The sequence below is a fragment of the Nerophis lumbriciformis genome, linkage group LG21, assembly GCF_033978685.3.
Source record: "Nerophis lumbriciformis linkage group LG21, RoL_Nlum_v2.1, whole genome shotgun sequence".
NCBI classification, from domain to species: Eukaryota; Metazoa; Chordata; class Actinopteri; order Syngnathiformes; family Syngnathidae; genus Nerophis; species Nerophis lumbriciformis.
This window is the reverse complement of record NC_084568.2, coordinates 33,115,882-33,136,191: the sequence shown is the minus strand read 5'-3', so window position 1 is coordinate 33,136,191 and position 20,310 is coordinate 33,115,882. Positions and strand designations below refer to the sequence as shown.

General features: G+C 39.6%; 1 protein-coding gene across 11 annotated transcripts in view; it reads right to left on the bottom strand.

Moving 5' to 3' along the window:
• adgrb2 (adhesion G protein-coupled receptor B2) overlaps positions 1-20,310 on the bottom strand; it is a 771,897-nt gene that overhangs the window by 163,735 nt on the left and 587,852 nt on the right. For all 11 annotated transcript variants that reach the window (XM_061982439.1, XM_061982435.1, XM_061982437.2 and 8 more), the window contains one exon: positions 9,822-9,888. In XM_061982439.1, the coding sequence (XP_061838423.1) occupies positions 9,822-9,888 (67 nt within the window). The remainder of the gene's footprint in view (positions 1-9,821; positions 9,889-20,310) is intronic.

Here is a 20,310-nt window from a genome sequence, read left to right as displayed (position 1 = left end):
TGAGCTGGTCTAGTCAGGTCTATTTTCATACAAAAGGCGCACCGGATTGTAGGGCGCATTAAAGGAGTCTTTTTTTTTTTCTTTTTTCTAAATGTAAAAGGCTTCCTTGTGGTCTACATCAGTATTTTTCAACCACTGTGCCGTGGCAGATTATCTAATTTCACCTATTTGGTTAAAAAATATTTTTTGCAAACCAGTAGTTATAATCCGCAAATAATGTGCCGTTGTTGATTGTCTGTGCTGTCTGAGATCGGCAGACTTACCACGTTATACTCTTCCATATCAGTAGGTGGCAGACGGTAGCTAATTGCTTTGTAGATGTGGGAAACAGCGGGAGGCAGCATGCAGGTAAAAAGGTGTCTAATGCTTAAACCAAAAATAAACAAAAGGTGAGTGCCGCTAAGAAAAGGCATTGAAGCTTAGGGAAGGCTATGCAGAACGAAACTAAAACTCAACTGGCTACAAAGTAAACAAAAACAGAATGCTGGACGACAGCAAAGACTTACTGTGGTGCAAAGACAGCGTCCACAAAGTACATCCGAACATGACATGACAATGTCCCCACAAAGAAGGATAAAAACAACTGAAATATTCTTGATTGCTAAAACAAAGCAGGTGTGGGGAATAGCGGTCAAGGAAGACATGAAACTGCTACAGGAAAATACCAACTAAAGAGGAAAAGCCACCAAAAAAGGAGCGCAAGACAAGAACTAAAACACTACACACAGGAAAACAGCAAAAAACTCAAAATAAGTCACGGCGTGATGTGACAGGTGGTGACAGTACACCTACTTTGAGACAAGAGCTATAGTGATGCATGCTTGGTTATGGTTTGAAGTCCTATTCAACAATTGCGACAATGACTTTTAATTGTCAATATAGGCTGCTGAGTTACATTTTTTAATGATTTCTACTGGTGGTGTGCCTCCGCATTTTTTCAATGAAAAAAATGTGCCTTGGCTCAAAAAAGGTTGAAAAACACTGGTCTACATAACATGTAATGGTGGTTCTTTGGTCATGTTGCATAGATGATGTTTTACACATCATCTTCAAGCTGCTTTCTGACAGTCGCTTCAGGATGCGGCAATTTGTGGGCGGTCTTATTTAGGTGGATCACCTTCGACAGCGTCTTCTCCCCGTCATCTTTGTTGTAGCGGTGTAGCGTGCAAGGACGGGAGTGGAAGAAGTGTCAAAAGATGGAGCTAACTGTTTTAATGACATTCACGCTTTACTTCAATCAATAAAGGAGCAGCCGGTAACAACAATGCCGGAAATATGTCCCGTGAAAAAACGTCCGACCGGAACTCTTTAATAACTAAAGTTCCTTGGGTGAATTATTTAAACTCACTACACCGGTATATTTTAGCGCTTTCATGGCGAGTTTACTGACAGATATAAGTAAGAACTTTACACTACTTTATATTAGAGATGGCAACAGCGGAGGATGAATGTCACATAACAAGAAGATAGAAAAAAAGAAGAAGCTTATCGACTACAAAAGCGGACACGCACACATTTTTAGGACTTATGCAGATCCCAAATACAGATCAGCAGGTACCAGAACGTAAGAAAAGTTGCTTTTGCATAATATTGCAAAACACAACGCCAGATAATATGTCTTACCTTATACACACACCATAATAATACTCCTATGTTGAAGCACAGTACAATCCATCAAGCGGTGCGGCTTCATAGCTTACCAAAGTCGTACTGAAACAATTTGATAGATTTCTGAGCGCCGTGTGTAATGTTCTATATTTTCAATGAGACATTTAAAATGTTGGTGTTGTTTACTTGAGTCATATTGCAGTCTAGACATATCTCTTATGTGTGACTGCCATCATATTGCAGTCTACATGTATCTCTTATGTGTGACTGCCATCTGCTGGTCACACTTATCATTTCACCATGTACGAAATAAAATAGCTTCCAGGCTGGTAAGCACCACCAAAATTATTCCGTACATTAAGCGCACCGGGTTATAAGGTGCGCTGTCGAGTTTTGAGAAAATGAAAGGATTTTAAGTGCGCCTTTTAGTCCGAAAAATACGGTACTGTATAAGTCGCAGTTTTTTTCATAGTTTGGCCGGGGGTGTGATTTATACTCAGGAGCGACTTATGTGTGAAATTATTTACACATTACCGTAAAATATCAAGTAATATTATTTAGCTCATTCACGTAAGAGACTAGACGTATAAGATTTCATGGGATTTAGCGATTAGGAGTGACAGATTGTTTGGTAAACGTATAGCATGTTCTATATGTTATAGTTATTTGAATGACTCTTACCATAATATGTTACGTTAACATACCAGTTGGTTATTTATGCCTCATATAACGTACACTTATTCAGCCTGTTGTTCACTATTCTTTATTTACAAACCCCGTTTCCATATGAGTTGGGAAATTGTGTTAGATGTAAATATAAACGGAATACAATGATTTGCAAATCCTTTTCAACCCATATTCAGTTGAATATGCTACAAAGACAACATATTTGATGTTCAAACTGATAAACTTTTTTTTTGTTGCAAATAACCATTAACTTTAGAATTTGATGCCAGCAACACGTGACAAAGAAGTTGTGAAAGGTGGCAATAAATACTGATAAAGTTGAGGAATGCTCATCAAACACTTATTTGGAACATCCCACAGGTGTGCAGGCTAATTGGGAACAGGTGGGTGCCATGATTGGGTATAAAAGTAGATTCCATGAAATGCTCAGTCATTCACAAACAAGGATGGGGCGAGGGTCACCACTTTGTCAACAAATGCGTGAGCAAATTGTTGAACAGTTTAAGAAAAACCTTTCTCAACAGGCTATTGCAAGAAATTTAGGGATTTCACCATCTACGGTCCGTAATATCATCAAAGGGTTCAGAGAATCTGGAGAAATCACTGCACGTAAGCAGCTAAGCCTGTGACCTTCGATCCCTCAGGCTGTACTGCATCAACAAGCGACATCAGTGTGTAAAGGGTATCACCACATGGGCTCAGGAACACTTCAGAAACCCACTGTCAGTAACTACAGTTGGTCGCTACATCTGTAAGTGCAAGTTAAAACTCTCCTATGCAAGGCGAAAACCGTTTATCAACAACACCCAGAAACGCCGTCGGCTTCGCTGGGCCTGAGCTCATCTAAGATGGACTGATACAAAGTGGAAAAGTGTTCTGTGGTCTGACGAGTCCACATTTCAAATTGTTTTTGAAAACTGTGGACGTCGTGTCCTCAGGACCAAAGAGGAAAAGAACCATCCGGATTGTTATAGGCGCAAAGTTGAAAAGCCAGCATCTGTGATGGTATGGGGGTGTATTAGTGCCCAAGACATGGGCAACTTACACATCTGTGAAGGCGCCATTAATGCTGAAAGGTACATACAGGTTTTGGAGCAACATATGTTGCCATCCAAGCAACGTTACCATGGACACCCCTGCTTATTTCAGCAAGACAATGCCAAGCCACGTGTTACATCAACGTGGCTTCATAGTAAAAGAGTGCAGGTACTAGACTGGCCTGCCTGTAGTCCAGACCTGTCTCCCATTGAAAACGTGTGGCGCATTATGAAGCCTAAAATAGCACAACGGAGACCCCCGGACTGTTGAACAACTTAAGCTGTACATCAAGCAAGAATGGGAAAGAATTCCACCTGAGAAGCTTCAAAAATGTGTCTCCTCAGTTCCCAAACGTTTATTGAGTGTTGTTAAAAGGAAAGGCCATGTAACACAGTGGTGAACATGCCCTTTCCCAACTACTTTGGCACGTGTTGCAGCCATGAAATTCTAAGTTAATTATTATTTGCAAAAAAAAGATAAAGTTTATGAGTTTGAACATCAAATATGTTGTCTTTGTAGTGCATTCAATTGAATATGGGTTGAAAAGGATTTGCAAATCATTGTATTCCGTTTATATTTACATCTAACACAATTTCTCAACTCATATGGAAACGGGGTTTGTATTTTAAATTGCCTTTCAAATGTCTATCCTTGGTGTTGGGTTTTATCAAATACATTTCCCCCAAAAATGCGACTTATACTCGACTTATATATGTTTTTTTCCTTCTTTACTATGCATTTTCGGCCGGTGCGACTTATACTCCGGAGCGACTTATACTCCGAAAAATACGGTACGTATTTTTTTGATTTAGGAACCCTGTTTAAGAACCAATTAGGTGCTTAAATCTAGGTTCCACTGTAAATTATCGTTTTCCCGACCACGCCGCACTTTGAAGGCAATTTAGAAAATAGCTAATCACACATATTCAACATAGTCTGCTTGCATGCCTTGTGCACAAACGAGCACCTGCTGGCAATGTAGACAGATGAGCGCTTATGTCTGACAGGAAATACTCATGCATAAACAAATCCACAACAATAATAGCAGAGGGAGTAAATACTAAGCTCTATTTCAGTGTTCGGCAAGGATGTATGCTGGGAAAGAACATCCTGTGAGTCCCAGTGGAAAAATAACCTGGTCATAGAAGGAGCCACATGCAGCAGGCAACAATATGGAGATATAGTTGTGCAGTGATAAAACACACTGCTCACTGCCACCATAATTGAGATTTTTATTGCAACGTTTGCCGGTTTGTTAGCACGTTTACACAAAAGGTGCTCAATGTGCAGGAGCATGGAACAAGAATGATATCAATTAGAGTCCCACAATGGCTTTTTTGCCTATATCCGATATTGTCCAACTCTTAATTACCGATTCCGATATCAACCGATACGATATATACAGTCGTGGAATTAACACATTATTATGCCTAATTTTGTTGTGATGCCCCGCTGGGGGGGTCGAGGTTGAGGTGGGCGGGGTTTGATGGTAGCGGGGGGTGTATATTGTAGCGTCCCGAAAGAGTTAGTGCTGCAAGGGGTTCTGGGTATTTGTTCTGTTGTTTGTGTTGTGTTACGGTGCGGATGTTCTCCTGAAATGTGTTTGTCATTCTTGTTTGGTGTGGGTTCACAGTGTGGCGCATATTTGTAACAGTGTTAAAGTTGTTTATACGGCCACCCTCAGTGTGACCTGTATGGCTTTGTACCGAGGATGTCGTTGTGGCTTGTGCAGCCCTTTGAGACACTTGTGATTTAGGGCTATATAAATAAACATTGATTGATGATTGATTCCAAAGACATGCACCTGGGGATAGGTTGATTAGCAACACTAAATTGGCCCTAGTGTGTGAATGTGAGTGTGAATGTTGTCTGTCTGTCTGTGTTGGCCCTGCGATGAGGTGGCGACTTGTCCAGGGTGTACCCCGCCTTCCGCCCGATTGTAGCTGAGATAGGCTCCAGCGCCCCCCGCGACCCCAAAGGGAATAAGCGGTAGAAAATGGATGGATGATGATTGATTGATTGTTGACCAAGTATGCATTGCATTCAATTATGTGTGTGTAAAAGCCGCACATATTATGTGACTGGGCCGGCACGCTGTTTGTATGGAGGAAAAGCGGACAAGACGACAGGTTGTAGAGGACGCTAAAGGCAGTGCCTTTAAGGCACGCCCCCAATATTGTTGTCCGGGTGGAAATCGGGAGAAATTCGGGAGAATGGTTGCCTCGGGAGGGGCACTGAAATTCGGGAGTCTCCCAAGAAAATCGGGGGGTTGAAACTGATAACGATAATTTCCGATATCACATTTTAAAGCATAAGCAGGACATCTCTAACATCAATACATCCTAAGCTGCACCATACTGACGCAGAATGAGTCGGTGACGCCAATCAAGGACGTTAAGTTAAGGGGGACGGCGTGGCGAAGTTGGGAGAGTGGCCGTGCCAGCAATGTGAGGGTTACTGGTTCAATTCCCACCTTCTACCATCCTAGTCACGTCCGTTGTGTCCTTGAGCAAGACACTTCACCCTTGCTCCTGATGGGCCTGGTTAGCGTCGTGCATGGCAGCTCCCGCCATCAGTGTGTGAATGTGTGTGTGTGAATGGGTGAATGTGGAAATAGTGTCAAAGCGCTTTGAGTTCCTTAAAAAGGTAGAAAAGCGCTATACAAGTACAACCCATTTACCATTTAAGTATCGAAATGGCGGACATTTATGGGACGGCATGGCGCAGTGGAAGAGTGGCCGTGCGCGACCCAAGGGTCCCTGGTTCAATCCCCACCTAGTACCAACCCCGTCATGTCCGTTGTGTCCTGAGCAAGACACTTCACCCTTGCTCCTGATGGGTGCTGGTTAGCGCCTTGCATGGCAGCTCCCTCCATCAGTGTGTGAATGTGTGTGTGAATGGGTAAATGTGGAAGTAGTGTCAAAGCGCTTTGAGTACCTTGAAGGTAGAAAAGCGCTATACAAGTACAACCCATTTATCATTTATTATTATCCATGAAAATGTGGATAAGCTGCCGATGGTGTGTATGACAGAGGAGCAGCTGTGTGTAGAAACTGTGCAGGTCCACTCTCCAATGGTGTACATTATACTTTGTTAAACTACTGTAGTTGTTTATACTACATTTTAGTGTATTGTGTTCCATACAATATTTTTTATCTAAAAAGTGTCTTTTTCTTTTTAAAGGCATGTTACACGTTAAAATGGTGGTGTTTTTTGGAGGGGGCAAGCACAAATGTAATTGATTTCAACTGATTTAAATTAGGGAATGGATTCATATGGCCCCATTCCTGAGTGGATCTCGCATGAGAGGAAGGTGGGAGGTTAATCATTTCGCAATGCAGTCTGCTGACAATAATGGAAAGTGCTACTCTCGGTCGGAATTGCCACAAAACACAGTTTAAGATATTCGACACTCTACTGCCATCTGGTGGCTCGAGTGAATAGTGCAACCCCCAATTTGTCACGTTCCATGTGTCAGGTTATCCGTGACGAATGGGGCGATGTGATTCCCCTTCCTCCTGTAAATGGGTGACAACGATTTGAGATACAAGCGTTTGGAGTTAAGAGCTCTGTCACTGAACCGTTGAAGGTCGTAAGTGGAGGTACTACCGCACACCTCTCATGGCACGAGGGTTGTCTCGATACCAATATTTTGGTACCGGTACCCGTATCAAAATGTATTTCGATACTTTTTCTAAATAAAGGGGACCACAAAAAATAGCATTATTGGCTTGATTTTAACAAAAAACCGTAGGGTACGTTAAACATATGTTTATTATTGCAGTTAAGTCCTTAAATAAAATAGTGAACATACGAGACAACTTGTCTTTTAGTAGTAAGTAAACAAACAAAGGCTCCTAATTAGTCTGCTGACAAATGCAGTAACATATTGTCATTCATCATTCTATTATTTTGTGAACATTATAAAGGACAAGCTGTAAAAATCGAATATTAATCTACTTGTTCATTTACTGTTTATATCTGCTTACTTTCTGAATCATGTTCTATCTACACTTCTAACTTAATCTTCTGTTGTTTGATACTTTAAATTAGTTTTGGATGATACCACACATTTTGGTATCAATCTGATGTCAAGTAGTTACAGGATCGTACATTTGTCACAATTTAAGTTCTCATGTGTCCAGGGACGTATTTCCTGAGTTTAAATTTTTTTTTTCTGACGATAAAACATATCGATGTAATCATAGTAGTATCGACAAGATACGCTTTTCTACTTGGTATCATTACAGTGGATGTCAGGTGTAGATACACCCATGGCATTTGTTTACATTCAGGAGCGCTAGCTTGTTAGCGGTGATGCCGGTGAGCTATTGTATCCTCCTATTTTTAGCTATTCCTTTCCTGCAGTGATAATGGTACTTGTAAGAAACTGACTTTATTTGTTGCCTTGGAGGCGAGGATTAGTGATTTAGAAGTAGCTAAAACACTGCCGATTGCGGATGGACGGTAGCCGCTAACTAGCTAGCCATGTCTTAAAGCACCTCTTCCTGAGGGTGTTTCAGTGTTATAACTTCACCTTTATCTTTACTTTTTAGGCCAAAATGCGTCCGTTCTCCCTTTTCTGTCTACACACTGTGTCTCCTTGTAAGTACTCTGTGATTGTGTGCTGCCGAACATGCTACTCTGCTCGTAAAACCAGCACTGTCACGACGTGACGACAACGTGCCGTCATGCCTGTAAAAAAAAAATTAAAATATGGCGAACCGGTACTTTTCAAACAGAGTATAGTCCCGTTTTTGATTCATATTCATATTTAAGATAAAGGGGATAATTATCACAATTTCAGAAGGGTTAAAACCATTAAAAATCAGTTCCCAGTGGCTTATTATATTTTTCGAAGTTTTTTTCAAAATTTTACCCATCACGCAATATCCCTAAAAAAAGCTTCAAAGTGCCTGATTTTAACCATCGTTATAAACACCCGTCCATTTTCCTGTGACGTCACATAGTGAAGCCAACACAAACAAACATGGCGGAAAGAACAGCAAGCTATAGCGACATTAGCTCGGATTCAGACTCGGATTTCAGCGGCTTAAGCGATTCAACAGATTACGCATGTATTGAAACGGATGGTTGTAGTGTGGAGGCAGGTAGCGAAAACGAAATTGAAGAAAAAACTGAAGCTATTGAGCCATATCGGTTTGAACCGTATGCAAGCGAAACCGACGAAAACAACACGACAGCCAGCGACACGGGAGAAAGCGAGGACGAATTCGGCGATCGCCTTCTAACCAACGATTGGTATGTGTTTGTTTGGCATTAAAGGAAACTAACAACTATGAACTAGGTTTACAGCATATGAAATACATTTGGCAACAACATGCACTTTGAGAGTGCAGACAGCCCAATTTTCATCAATTAATATATTCTGTAGACATACCCTCATGTCAGCAGGCCAGGGAAGCTAGGGTCGATATTCTTCTCTTGACGGTGTGAGCCAAGACATCCAGGGGGTTTAGCTCGCTCGTCTGCGGGAACAAACTGCCGCCATTGCTTGCCGTGCTACCGAGGTTCTTTGTCCCTGAATTGCTCACACACTCCGGCAGATTCAATGGGGGTCTGGCGGCAGATTTCTTTGACTTTATCGTTGGAAATGCATGTGCTTTGAGTGTCGCAGGATATCCACACATTCTTGCCATCTCTGTCGTAGCATAGCTTTCGTCGGTAAAGTGTGCGGAACAAACGTCCAATTTTTTGCCACTTTCGCATCTTTGGGCCACTGGTGCAACTTGAATCCGTCCCTGTTCGTGTTGTTACACCCTCCGACAACACACCGGCGAGGCATGATGTCTCCAAGGTACGGAAAACAGTCGAAAAAACAGAAAATAACAGAGCTGATTTGACTCGGTGTTTGAGAAAATGGCGGATTCTTCCCGATGTGACGCCACGTTGTGACGTCGTCGCTCCGAGAGCGAATATTAGAAAGGCGTTTAATTCGCCAAAATTCACCCATTTAGAGTTCGTAAACCGGTTAAAAAATATATGGTCTTTTTTCTGCAACATCAAGGTATATATTGACGCTTACATAGGTCTGGTGATAATGTTCCCCTTTAAAGTTAAAGTACCAATGATTGTGACACACACACTAGGTGTGGTGAAATTTGTCCTCTGCATTTGACCCATCCCCTTGATCACCCCCTGGGAGGTGAGGGGAGCAGTGGGCAGCAGCGGTGCTGCGCCCAGGAATCATTTTTGGTGATTTAACCCCCAATTCCAACCCTTGATGCTGAATGCCAAGCAGGGAGGTAATGGCTCCCATTTTATAGTCTTTGGTATGACTCGGCCGGGGTTTGAACCCACAACCTACCGATCTCAGGGTGGACAGTCTAACCACTAGACCACTGAGTGATTCGATACTATACTAGTACCGGTATACCGTACAACCCTACCTCATGTTGATATTTGTGAAGGTATACAATATGGTGAAGTGTGATTTGCAGTCCAAAATAAAGGAGGCACAGACTCACCAAGACTATGACAGCTGCAGGTCCAACAAAAGCATAAAGCAGACCTCCCTCCAGGGATAACCAGCAGCTGAAAGAGAAAATGACACCGGTTACACTTCCTTCTTTGCAGCTGAAAACTTTGTCACTATGGAGATGCCGCGTGCATGCAAGCTTCCGCCGGCTGCCTCTGTTCCAACATTGCACTCTGAGAGGATTCCACCCCCCCGCCTATTTGCCTCTAATGAAGATGCATTGCTGCAGGGGAGGGCTTCGTTCTAATTGCCATTTTCATTCAATCACAATAAATGTTACTCCTCTCTTCCATTTGATGTCTCCTTATTGAACCTCTCCATGGTTTAAACGCCATCTGGAAAGCATGAGTTGAAGTAGAGTGCGGCGTTACGGACCATTTTTTATTCTCTAACGCCCTCCGTGAGCGTGAGTCCTGTCCAAATTGGCGAGCCACCGGAAACAAAACGTGGCAAAACAAAACCGTCCCAATCTGGTCGACGACGTTTCATTTTTTGTTTTCCAGATAAATACAAACTCATGATGTTTTCTCGTCAGCGGTGTGATTGCTTCTTATCTGTACACGACTGTTCAAAGGGGCCGTTTTATTTTTCACAATTATTATTCATATTGAATAAAAATTGCTTGTCGACCTGAGGAAATGGTCGGGCGTTCAGGCTTGTCACTCAGCGCTGTGTCGTACACAAAAGCCGTCTCAGAGAAGTGACAATTTGCAGTCATGTTATGACAGAATAAACATTCAATAATGGCTAACGTTAGCTAGTCAGATTGCTATCGTTAGCTAAAAACAAACAAAGCCAACGCACGTTTTACATATAAATTATTATTTATTAAACATATAAACCAGCACAACGGAAAATTTTAAAATAATAAAATGATGAAAAATTAATTTAGTCATTAATTTAATTTAATAAATGAATTTAACTTCTGCATGAGTCTGATTGTTGGAGCTTGTCATGCATTACTCAGCCAACTGATTCCAAATTACTGCCACAAGTGGTGGAAAAGTGTATTACATCTAGAGTTGTCAAAAAGCGAAATTATTCTCTGCATTTGACCCATCACCCTTGATCACCCCCTGGGAGGTGAGGGGAGCAGTGAGCAGCAGCGGTGGCAGCGCCCGGGAATAATTTTTGGTGATTTAACCCCCAATTCCAACCCTTGATGCTGAGTGCCAAGCAGGGAGGTAATGGCTCCCATTTGTATAGTCTTTGGTATGACTCGGCCGGGGTTTGAACTCACAACCTACCCATCTCAGGGTGGACACTCCCAAACAAGTTATCACATTAATAATTTGGGCTGTCAATCTTTGGGCACGATTCAATTCTTGGGGGTAACAATTTTGTACTCCCTCGTCCCAGGAAGAATGCTTAGCGGAAATCTTTTATTTATAGATCTGTATCGCTCTGGAATAACCTGCCTCGAATTCTCACCGGCATTGAAAATAAACAGGTTTTTATAAGGAAAGTAATATTGTATCTGAGTCTTTAAATTAGCTTGCTTGTTGATGATTTTGTTTGGTTTTGTATTGTGTAGTTATATTTATATGGTAATTATTAATCTGTGACTGTAAATTGTTTGCTTGTTTTCTTATTGATGCTTTTATTTTTTTCTGTATTGTGTAGTTATAATTATATACTTTTACTTGTAATTGTATTGAGTTTGTGGACCCCAGGAAGACTAGTGGGTTGTTGTGGCAACCAGCTAATGGGGATCCTTAATAAAAATAAAAATAAATTCAATTTAGAATCGATTCTCGTGTGGCATACTTCTTTTGTTGCCTTATTTGTATTTGACTTTATTAAATGTTTGTGTAGAATTTTATTAAACAAAACCAGTCTTATTTCAAGTAATATAGATCATATATATATATATATATATATATATATATATATATATATATATATATATATACATATATATATATATATTTATATATATATATATATATATATATATATGTTTAATAAAATTCTACACAAACATTTAATAAAGTCAAATACAAATAAGGCAACAAAATAAGTATATATATATATATATATATATATATATATATATATATATATATACATATATATATATATTTATATATATATATATATATATATATATATATATATATATATATATATATATATATGATCTATATTACTTGAAATAAGACTGGTTTTGTTTAATAAAATTCTACACAAACATTTAATAAAGTCAAATACAAATAAGGCAACAAAAGAAGTATGCCACACGGTACAGATTTACTTTATTAAAGTAAATCTGTACAGCAGATATCAGCATCGACATCAACTATGTAATTATAAATAGGATATCGCAATTCATTAGAAAATCTGTTTTTTTACACCACTATTACCGTATTTTCTGGACTATAAGGCGCACATAAAATCATTTTTTTCCCGCAAAACTCGGCAATTCACCTTATAACCCGGTGCACCTAATGTACGGAATAATTCTGGTTTTGCTTACCGACCTCAAAGCTATTTTATTTGGTACATGGTGTAATGCTAAGTGTGACCAGTAGATGGCAGTCAAACATAAGAGATACATGTAGACTGCACTAGGATGGCAATATGATTCAAGTAAACAACACCAACATTTTATATGTTCCATTGAAAATATCGAACATTACAAACTGCGCTCAAAAATCTATCAAAACGACTTTGGTAAGCTATGAAGCCGCACCGCTTGATGGATTGTACTGTGCTTCAACATAGGAGTATTATTATGGTGTGTGTATAAGGTAAGACATTATCTGGCGTTTTGTTTCACAATATTATGCAAAAGCAACTTTTCTTACCTTCTGGTACGTGCTGATCTGTATTTGTGATCTGCATAAATCCTGAAAATGTGCGCGCGTCCGCCTTAGTGTCGTATTTTTTGGACTATAAGTCGCAGTTTTCTTCATAGTTGGCCGGGGTTGCGACTTATACTCAGGAGCGACTTATGTGTGAAATTATTAACACATTACCGTAAAATATCAAATATTATTTAGCTCATTCACGTAAGAGACTAGACGTATAAGATTTCATGGGATTTAGCGATTAGGAGTGACAGATTGTTTGGTAAAGGTATAGCATGTTAAATATGTTATAGTTATTTGAATGACTCTTACCAAAATATGTTACGTTAACATACCAGTTGGTTATTTATGCCTCATATAACGTACACTTATTCAGCCTGTTGTTCACTATTCTTTATTTATTTTAAATTGCCTTTCAAATGTCTATTCTTGGTGTTGGCTTTTATCAAATACATTTTCCCCAAAAATGCGACTTATACTCCAGTGCGACTTATATACGTTTTTTTTCCTTCTTTATTATGCATTTTCGGCCGGTGCGACTTATACTCCGGAGCGACTTATACTCCGAAAAATACGGTAGTTGGTGCCAACACCGTAGTCGAAAAGCTTCTTCTTTTTCTCTATCTTCTTGTTATGTGACATTCACCCTCCGCTGTTGCCATTTCTAACATAAAGTAGTGTGAAGTTCTTACTTATATCTGTCAGTAAACTCGCTATGAAAGCACTAAAACATACCGCATAGTGACTTTACACCCAAGGAACTTTAGTTATTAGAGAGTTCCGGTCGGACGGTTTTTCACGGGCACATTGCCGGCCTTTTTGTTGTTTCCGGCTGCTCCGTTATTGATTGAAGTAAAGTCTGAATGTCATTAAAACAGTTAGCTCCATCTTTTGACACTTTTCCACTCCCGTCCTTGCACGCTACAACAAAGATGACGGGGAGAAGACGCTGTCGAAGGTGAGCCATGTAAATAAGACCGCCCACAAAACGGCGCATCCTTTTTTTTTTTTCATGTCCTGTCCAGCTTCTCAGGCAAATCATATAGTTGTTTTTTTGTTTTTTTTCATCATATAGTTGATGTAGATGCCCATGTCGGCTGTTCAGATTTACTTTACAAAAGAGAAGTGTAGGATACTTCTCTTGTTGCCTTATTTGTATTTGACTTTATTAAATGTATTTATATTATCATTTAGTGCAGCCGGGCCGGAGCAGGAGGGGATAGAAAGAGAAAAAAAAGAAGACAGAGGGGGAAATTGTGGGGACAAGAGGGGGATTAGACAGAGAGACAAAAACAACAACAGCAAACAACAACAACAACAACAATAGAGCAACATCAGCAAATACGACATGTACAAATATGATGGTAAAAGTGATAGCAAATAAGCAGTTAGCGAAAAATAAAAAATAATACAGAAATGACAATGAGCATTATTACACTACAAATGGATCAATACAAATACCAATAGAAATAGCGCTATTGATAATGAACAATACCAATAATTTACCTTTATTATCAACAATACAGTTGTTTAAATGCAACAATACATATACGTAATGATAACTTGACATACGAAAGAATGCAGAAAAATGGAGGGGGAGAAAGAGAAGCAACCTACATCAACTTTGTAGATTGTTATAGTAACAATAGGTTAAGCTTTGTCAGTGTGCCATGTGTTATACCCAGTTTACCCTAGGGCAGGGGTCGGCAACCCAAAATGTTGAAAGAGCCATATTGGACCAAAAATACAAAAACACATTTGTCTGGAGCCGCAAAAAATTAAAAGCCATATTACATACAGATAGTGTACGTGTCATGAGATATACATTGAATTAAGAGGACTTAAAGGAAACTAAATGACCTCAAATGTAGCTACAAATGAGGCATAATGATGCAATATGTACATATCGCTAGCCTAAATAGCATGTTAGCATCGATTAGCTTGCAGTCATGCAGTGACCAAATATGTCTGATTAGCACTCTACACATGTCAATAACATCGACAAAACTCACCTTTGTGCATTTATGCACAAAGTTAAAAGTTTGGTGGACAAAATGAGACAGAAAAAGGATAAAACACGTCCTAGGAAGTCAGAGAAAGTTATATATGTAAACAAACTAAGGTGAGTTTAAGGACCGCCAAAATTAGTAGGACAAAACGGCGCTCGCCAAATACTTGAATCAGTGAAGCATGTTTAATACAAACAGTGTGATTTATAACAATTAGGGAGGTTTGTGTCATGTTTGTCCTCCTACAGAAAACATACTAAAACAAAAAATATTTTTTTCCCCCTCATCTTTTTCCATTTTTCATACAATTTTAAAAAAGCTCCAGAGAGCCACTAGGGTGGCGCTAAAGAGCCGCATGCGGCTCTAGAGCCGCGGGTTGCCGACCCCCGCCCTAGAGCAACAACGTTAATATATGTTTGATGAAACGTGATTATGTGCATGAGTGTAAGTATGCATATGTACTTGTATATGTACAGAATGTGTATATGTGTTTGTACAGTGAATGTATATGTACATGTATGTGTATGTTTGTACAGTGAATGTATATGTACAGAATGTGTATATGTGTTTGTACAATGAATGTATATGTACAGAATGTGTATATGTGTTTGTACAGTGAATGTATATGTACAGAATGTGTATATGTGTTTGTACAGTGAATGTATATGTACAGAAAACGGCGCATCCTGAAGCGACTGTTAGAAAGCGACTTGAAGATGATGTGTAAAACATCATCTATGCAACATTTTGACCAAAGAACCACCATTACATGTTATGTAGACCTTTTAGTCTTTTACATTTAGAAAAAAAAATCACAATATGACTCCTTTAATGCGCCCTATAATCCAGTGCGCCTTTTGTATGAAAAAAGATAAAAAAATAGACCATTCATCGGCAGTGCGCCTTATAATCTGGTGCGCCCTATGGAACGGAAAATACGGTAATCATCAATGAACGCAGATTAATCAGACAATTTATTTGGAACGCACCTGGTCCTTTACGTTAACCGCCAATGTACGGCGGTTATATGGTAGAAATGTTGACTTCAAAATGTATCCAACTGAACTTTGGATAAAACCGTTGGCAAGTTTTGTGCAAATAAGTTACATTTTGATTGGTTGAAACTTTTATTAGTAGATTGCACAGTACAGTACATATTCCGTACAATTGACCACTAAATGGTAACACCCCAATAAGTTTTTCAACTTGTTTAAAGGGGAACATTATCACCAGACCTATGTAAGCGTCAATATATACCTTGATGTTGCAGAAAAAAGACCATATATTTTTTTAACCGATTTCCGAACTCTAAATGGGTGAATTTTGGCGAATGAAACGCCTTTCTATTATTCGCTCTCGGAGCGATGACGTCACAACGTGAAGCAATCCGCCATTTTCTCACTTTCGTCGGTGTGTTGTCGGAGGGTGTAACAACACGAACAGGGACGGATTCAAGTTGCACCAGTGGCCCAAAGATGCGAAAGTGGCAAGAAATTGGACGTTTGTTCCGCACACTTTACAGACGAAAGCTATGCTACGACAGAGATGGCAAGAATGTGTGGATATCCTGCGACACTCAAAGCAGATGCATTTCCAACTGGACTGGACAGATCAGCTTTCAGGAAAAGAGAGCGGGTGAGGGTGTGTCTACAGAATATATTAATTGATGAAAACTGGGCTGTCTGCACTCTCAAAGTGCATGTTGTTGCCAAATGTATTTCATATGCTGTAAACCTATTTCATAGTTGTTAGTTTCCTTTAATGCCAAACAAACACATACCAATCGTTGGTTAGAAGGCGATCGCCGAATTCGTCCTCGCTTTCTCCCGTGTCGCTGGCTGTCGTGTCGTTTTCGTCGGTTTCGTTTGCATACGGTTCAAACCGATATGGCTCAATAGCTTCAGTTTCTTCCTCAATTTCGTTTTCGCTACCTGCCTCCACACTACAACCATCCGTTTCAATACATGCGTAATCTTAAGCCGCTGAAATCCGAGTCTGAATCCGAGCTAATGTCGCTATAGCTTGCTGTTCTTTCCGCCATGTTTGTTTGTGTTGGCATCACTTATGTGACGTCACAGGAAAATGGACGGGTGTTTATAACGATGGTTAAAATCAGGCACTTTGAAGCTTTTTTTAGGGATATTGCGTGATGGGTAAAATTTTGAAAAAAACTTTGAAAAATAAAATAAGCCACTGGGAACTGATTTTTAATGGTTTTAACCCTTCTGAAATTGTGATAATGTTCCCCTTTAAGTCGGGGTCCACGTTAATCAATTCATGGTAATTTACGTACATTCAAGGGTTCCTGAATAAAATTGCATTTGTGTGAAAATATTAGTCATGTTGTTGTGATGGTAGAATATCCATTTAATGATAGCTAACGTTAGCTGTCCTAATCGCTATCAGTAGCCAACAACACCCAGAGCTAATGTGCATGCAAGTGTACGTGCGTACAGTAGTTTAAATCATTACGTGCTAAAAGTCGTAAGAGGGCGGAATATAGGGCGGTAGCTATGCATTAGCATACCTGCCAACTTTTGAAATCAGAAAAACCTAGTAGCCAGGGTCCAGGGGCCGCAGGCCCCGGTAGGTCCAGGACAAAGTCCTGGTGGGGGGTTCACTTCGCCCCCCGACGCAAAATGATTATTAGCATTCAGACAGGTTAAAATGTTGCTAAAACCATCACTTTTCTATCATTCACAGTGACTTTTCAAAACAAAAATATTACAGCAAAAATCATATGGGTTGATTGACATGTTTATTCTGTAAGCTAACTTCAATAGTTTGAAATTATTTTGACAGTTAATGCCAGTTATCCTGTCAACCTTTCACAAGACTTCAATTTGTTAATTGAAAGTATAAACAGTATAAACACTTTTTACAGTAAACAAATGGTAAAACAGTACTAAACAATTCCATTAAAAAAAAATTGGTGTCATTATTAACTTTCTGTCCAAGCTTGTATAATCTACTGCCTTGTTCAATTGTAAAAAATATTCTGTGCCTAAAATTCACATTTCTATCACAATGATCATACTGTAAACATGGTAAGCTAACTTCATTAAAATTAATAGTCCTGTCAATAGCATGGAATTACAATTCAAATGTAGTTTTTTTGTAAGCCTTTCAAAAGAATTCAAAATATGAAAAATTAATGAAAATTAATTTAAGCCATCAGACACTTGAAAAGTGGCACATCACATCTCTAATGTAATCATTTTAACTTGTCAACAGAAATAGCACTGCAAAAATATTAAGGACATACTTCTGTATTTTGGTAGTTATGCTGTCAACATTTAACAAGATTTCTTCAACTTGGACTTGAAAGCATAAATAGTATAAACACTTTTAACAGTATAACAGTACTAAACAATTCCAATAGATAACATTGGTGTCATTACCTTTGTGTGGCTAAAATCCAAATTTATTCTATCAGATTGATGTGATCATGCCAGTGCGATTGGAAGTCCATGCTCAATTATTGCCTCCGTAAATAAAACTTCGGCATTTATCACATCCAAATAATCTGTTTGGGCGACGAAAAACATTGAAAGTTTTCCACTTGTATCGCTAGCAACGGCATTAGACTTGTGTTTTTTTGTCCCAACGTGGTCTTTTACATCGCTAATTCCTCCGTGTCCGATCGAAAAATCTTGTCTGCACAAGGTGCAATTCGCGTAGTTTTCACCCTTTTTGGAACGGATAATTATTCCCGGATAGGCTTTTGAATATTCTTCACGGAATGACTGCAGTTTTCTTTTCGGTTTAAGACTCGTTTGCGATTTTTCTCCGGCTGATTCCATGATCGTTCGCTCGTTTGGAAACAATGGCAACTGCTTGGCAGCGGTGCTATAAATAGCCTCGCTCGTGGCATTCGGAATGGCTCGATAGGAAGTTACGGGAAGCAGTGTCGATTGTCATTGTTGTTACGCGATTTCGTGAATAAAACTTAAAAAAAAAAATTTTTTTTTAATTAATGAAAAACCGTATTTTTTATCACTGCAACTGTAACCCGGAATAGGTTGATGAAAACCGTACTAATTACGGGAAAACCGGAGTAGTTGGCAGGTATGCATTAGTTTAGTGATCGAGTAATCTATCGATTCGTTTGTTTGATTAATCGTGTAATCCAGTAAAACACACTTTATCGCATCTGTGCAGGGAACATTTGGGAAAAATCTGCTTGCAATAACAACATTTTTTGTGCATTCATAGAAAAAAACCTTTAAAAAATGCTGTTCGCCACCGCATGTAGGACTATAAAAGTTAAAGGGGAACATTATCACCAGACCAATGTAAGCGTCAATATATACCTTGATGTTGCAGAAAAAAGACCATATATTTTTTTAACCGATTTCCGAACTCTAAATGGGTGAATTTTGGCGAATGAAACGCCTTTCTATTATTCGCTCTCGGAGCGATGACGTCACAACGTGAAGCAATCCGCCATTTTCTCACTTTCGTCGGTGTGTTGTCGGAGGGTGTAACAACACGAACAGGGACGGATTCAAGTTGCACCAGTGGCCCAAAGATGCGAAAGTGGCAAGAAATTGGACGAAATTTGTTCAAAATACGAGGGTGTGGGGAAAGCCGACGAAATGGTCAGTCGTTTGTTCCGCACACTTTACCGACGAAAGCTATGCTGCGACAGAGATGGCAAGAATGTGTGGATATCCTGCGACACTCAAAGCAGATGCATTTCCAACGATAAAGTCAAAGAAATCTGCCGCCAGACCCCCATTGAATCTGCCGGAGTGTGTGAGCTATTCAGGGACAAAGGACCTCCGTAGCACGGCAAGCAATGGCAGCAGTTTGTTCCCGCAGACGAGCGAGCTAAACCCCCTGGATGTCTTGGCTCACACCGTCCCTTATGCCACCGAAGATGATCAAGAGGAGAATATCGACCCTAGCTTCCCTGGCCTGCTGACATCAACTCCAAAACTGGACAGATCAGCTTTCAGGAAAAGAGAGCGGATGAGGGTATGTCTACAGAATATATTAATTGATGAAAACTTTAATCATTACTCGCGGTTTTACGTAAATTATTATACATAAACTGTGTTTACCAATAATTTAGCTTAAAAACATTAATTTTTTTCAATCATTCGAGTACATTCGGGTAGTCTTGTGTAATGCAGTATTTTGTGTCTATTTAGGTATGGTTAACCTGAGTGCTGAAATCGTGGAAAAATATATGTTCTTAGCGCGCCTGAAATGGGCTGTCTGCACTCTCAAAGTGCATGTTGTTGCCAAATGTATTTCATATGCTGTAAACCTAGTTCATAGTTGTTGGTAATTATCTTATCAGACAGTGTTAAGCCGCTGAAATCCGAGTCTGAATCCGAGCTAATGTCGCTATACCTTGCTGTTTGTTTGTGTTGGCATCACTGTGTGACGTCACAGGAAAATGGACGGGTGTATATAACGATGGTTAAAATCAGACACTTTGAAGCTTTTTTTAGGGATATTGCGTGATGGGTAAAATTTTGAAAAAAACTTCAAAAAATAAAATAAGCCACTGGGAACTGATTTTTAATGGTTTTAACCCTACTGAAATTGTGATAATGTTCCCCTTTAAAATGCCAATTATTGTCACACACACACTAGATGTGGCGAAATTATTCTCTGCATTTGACCCATCACCCTTGATCACTCCCTG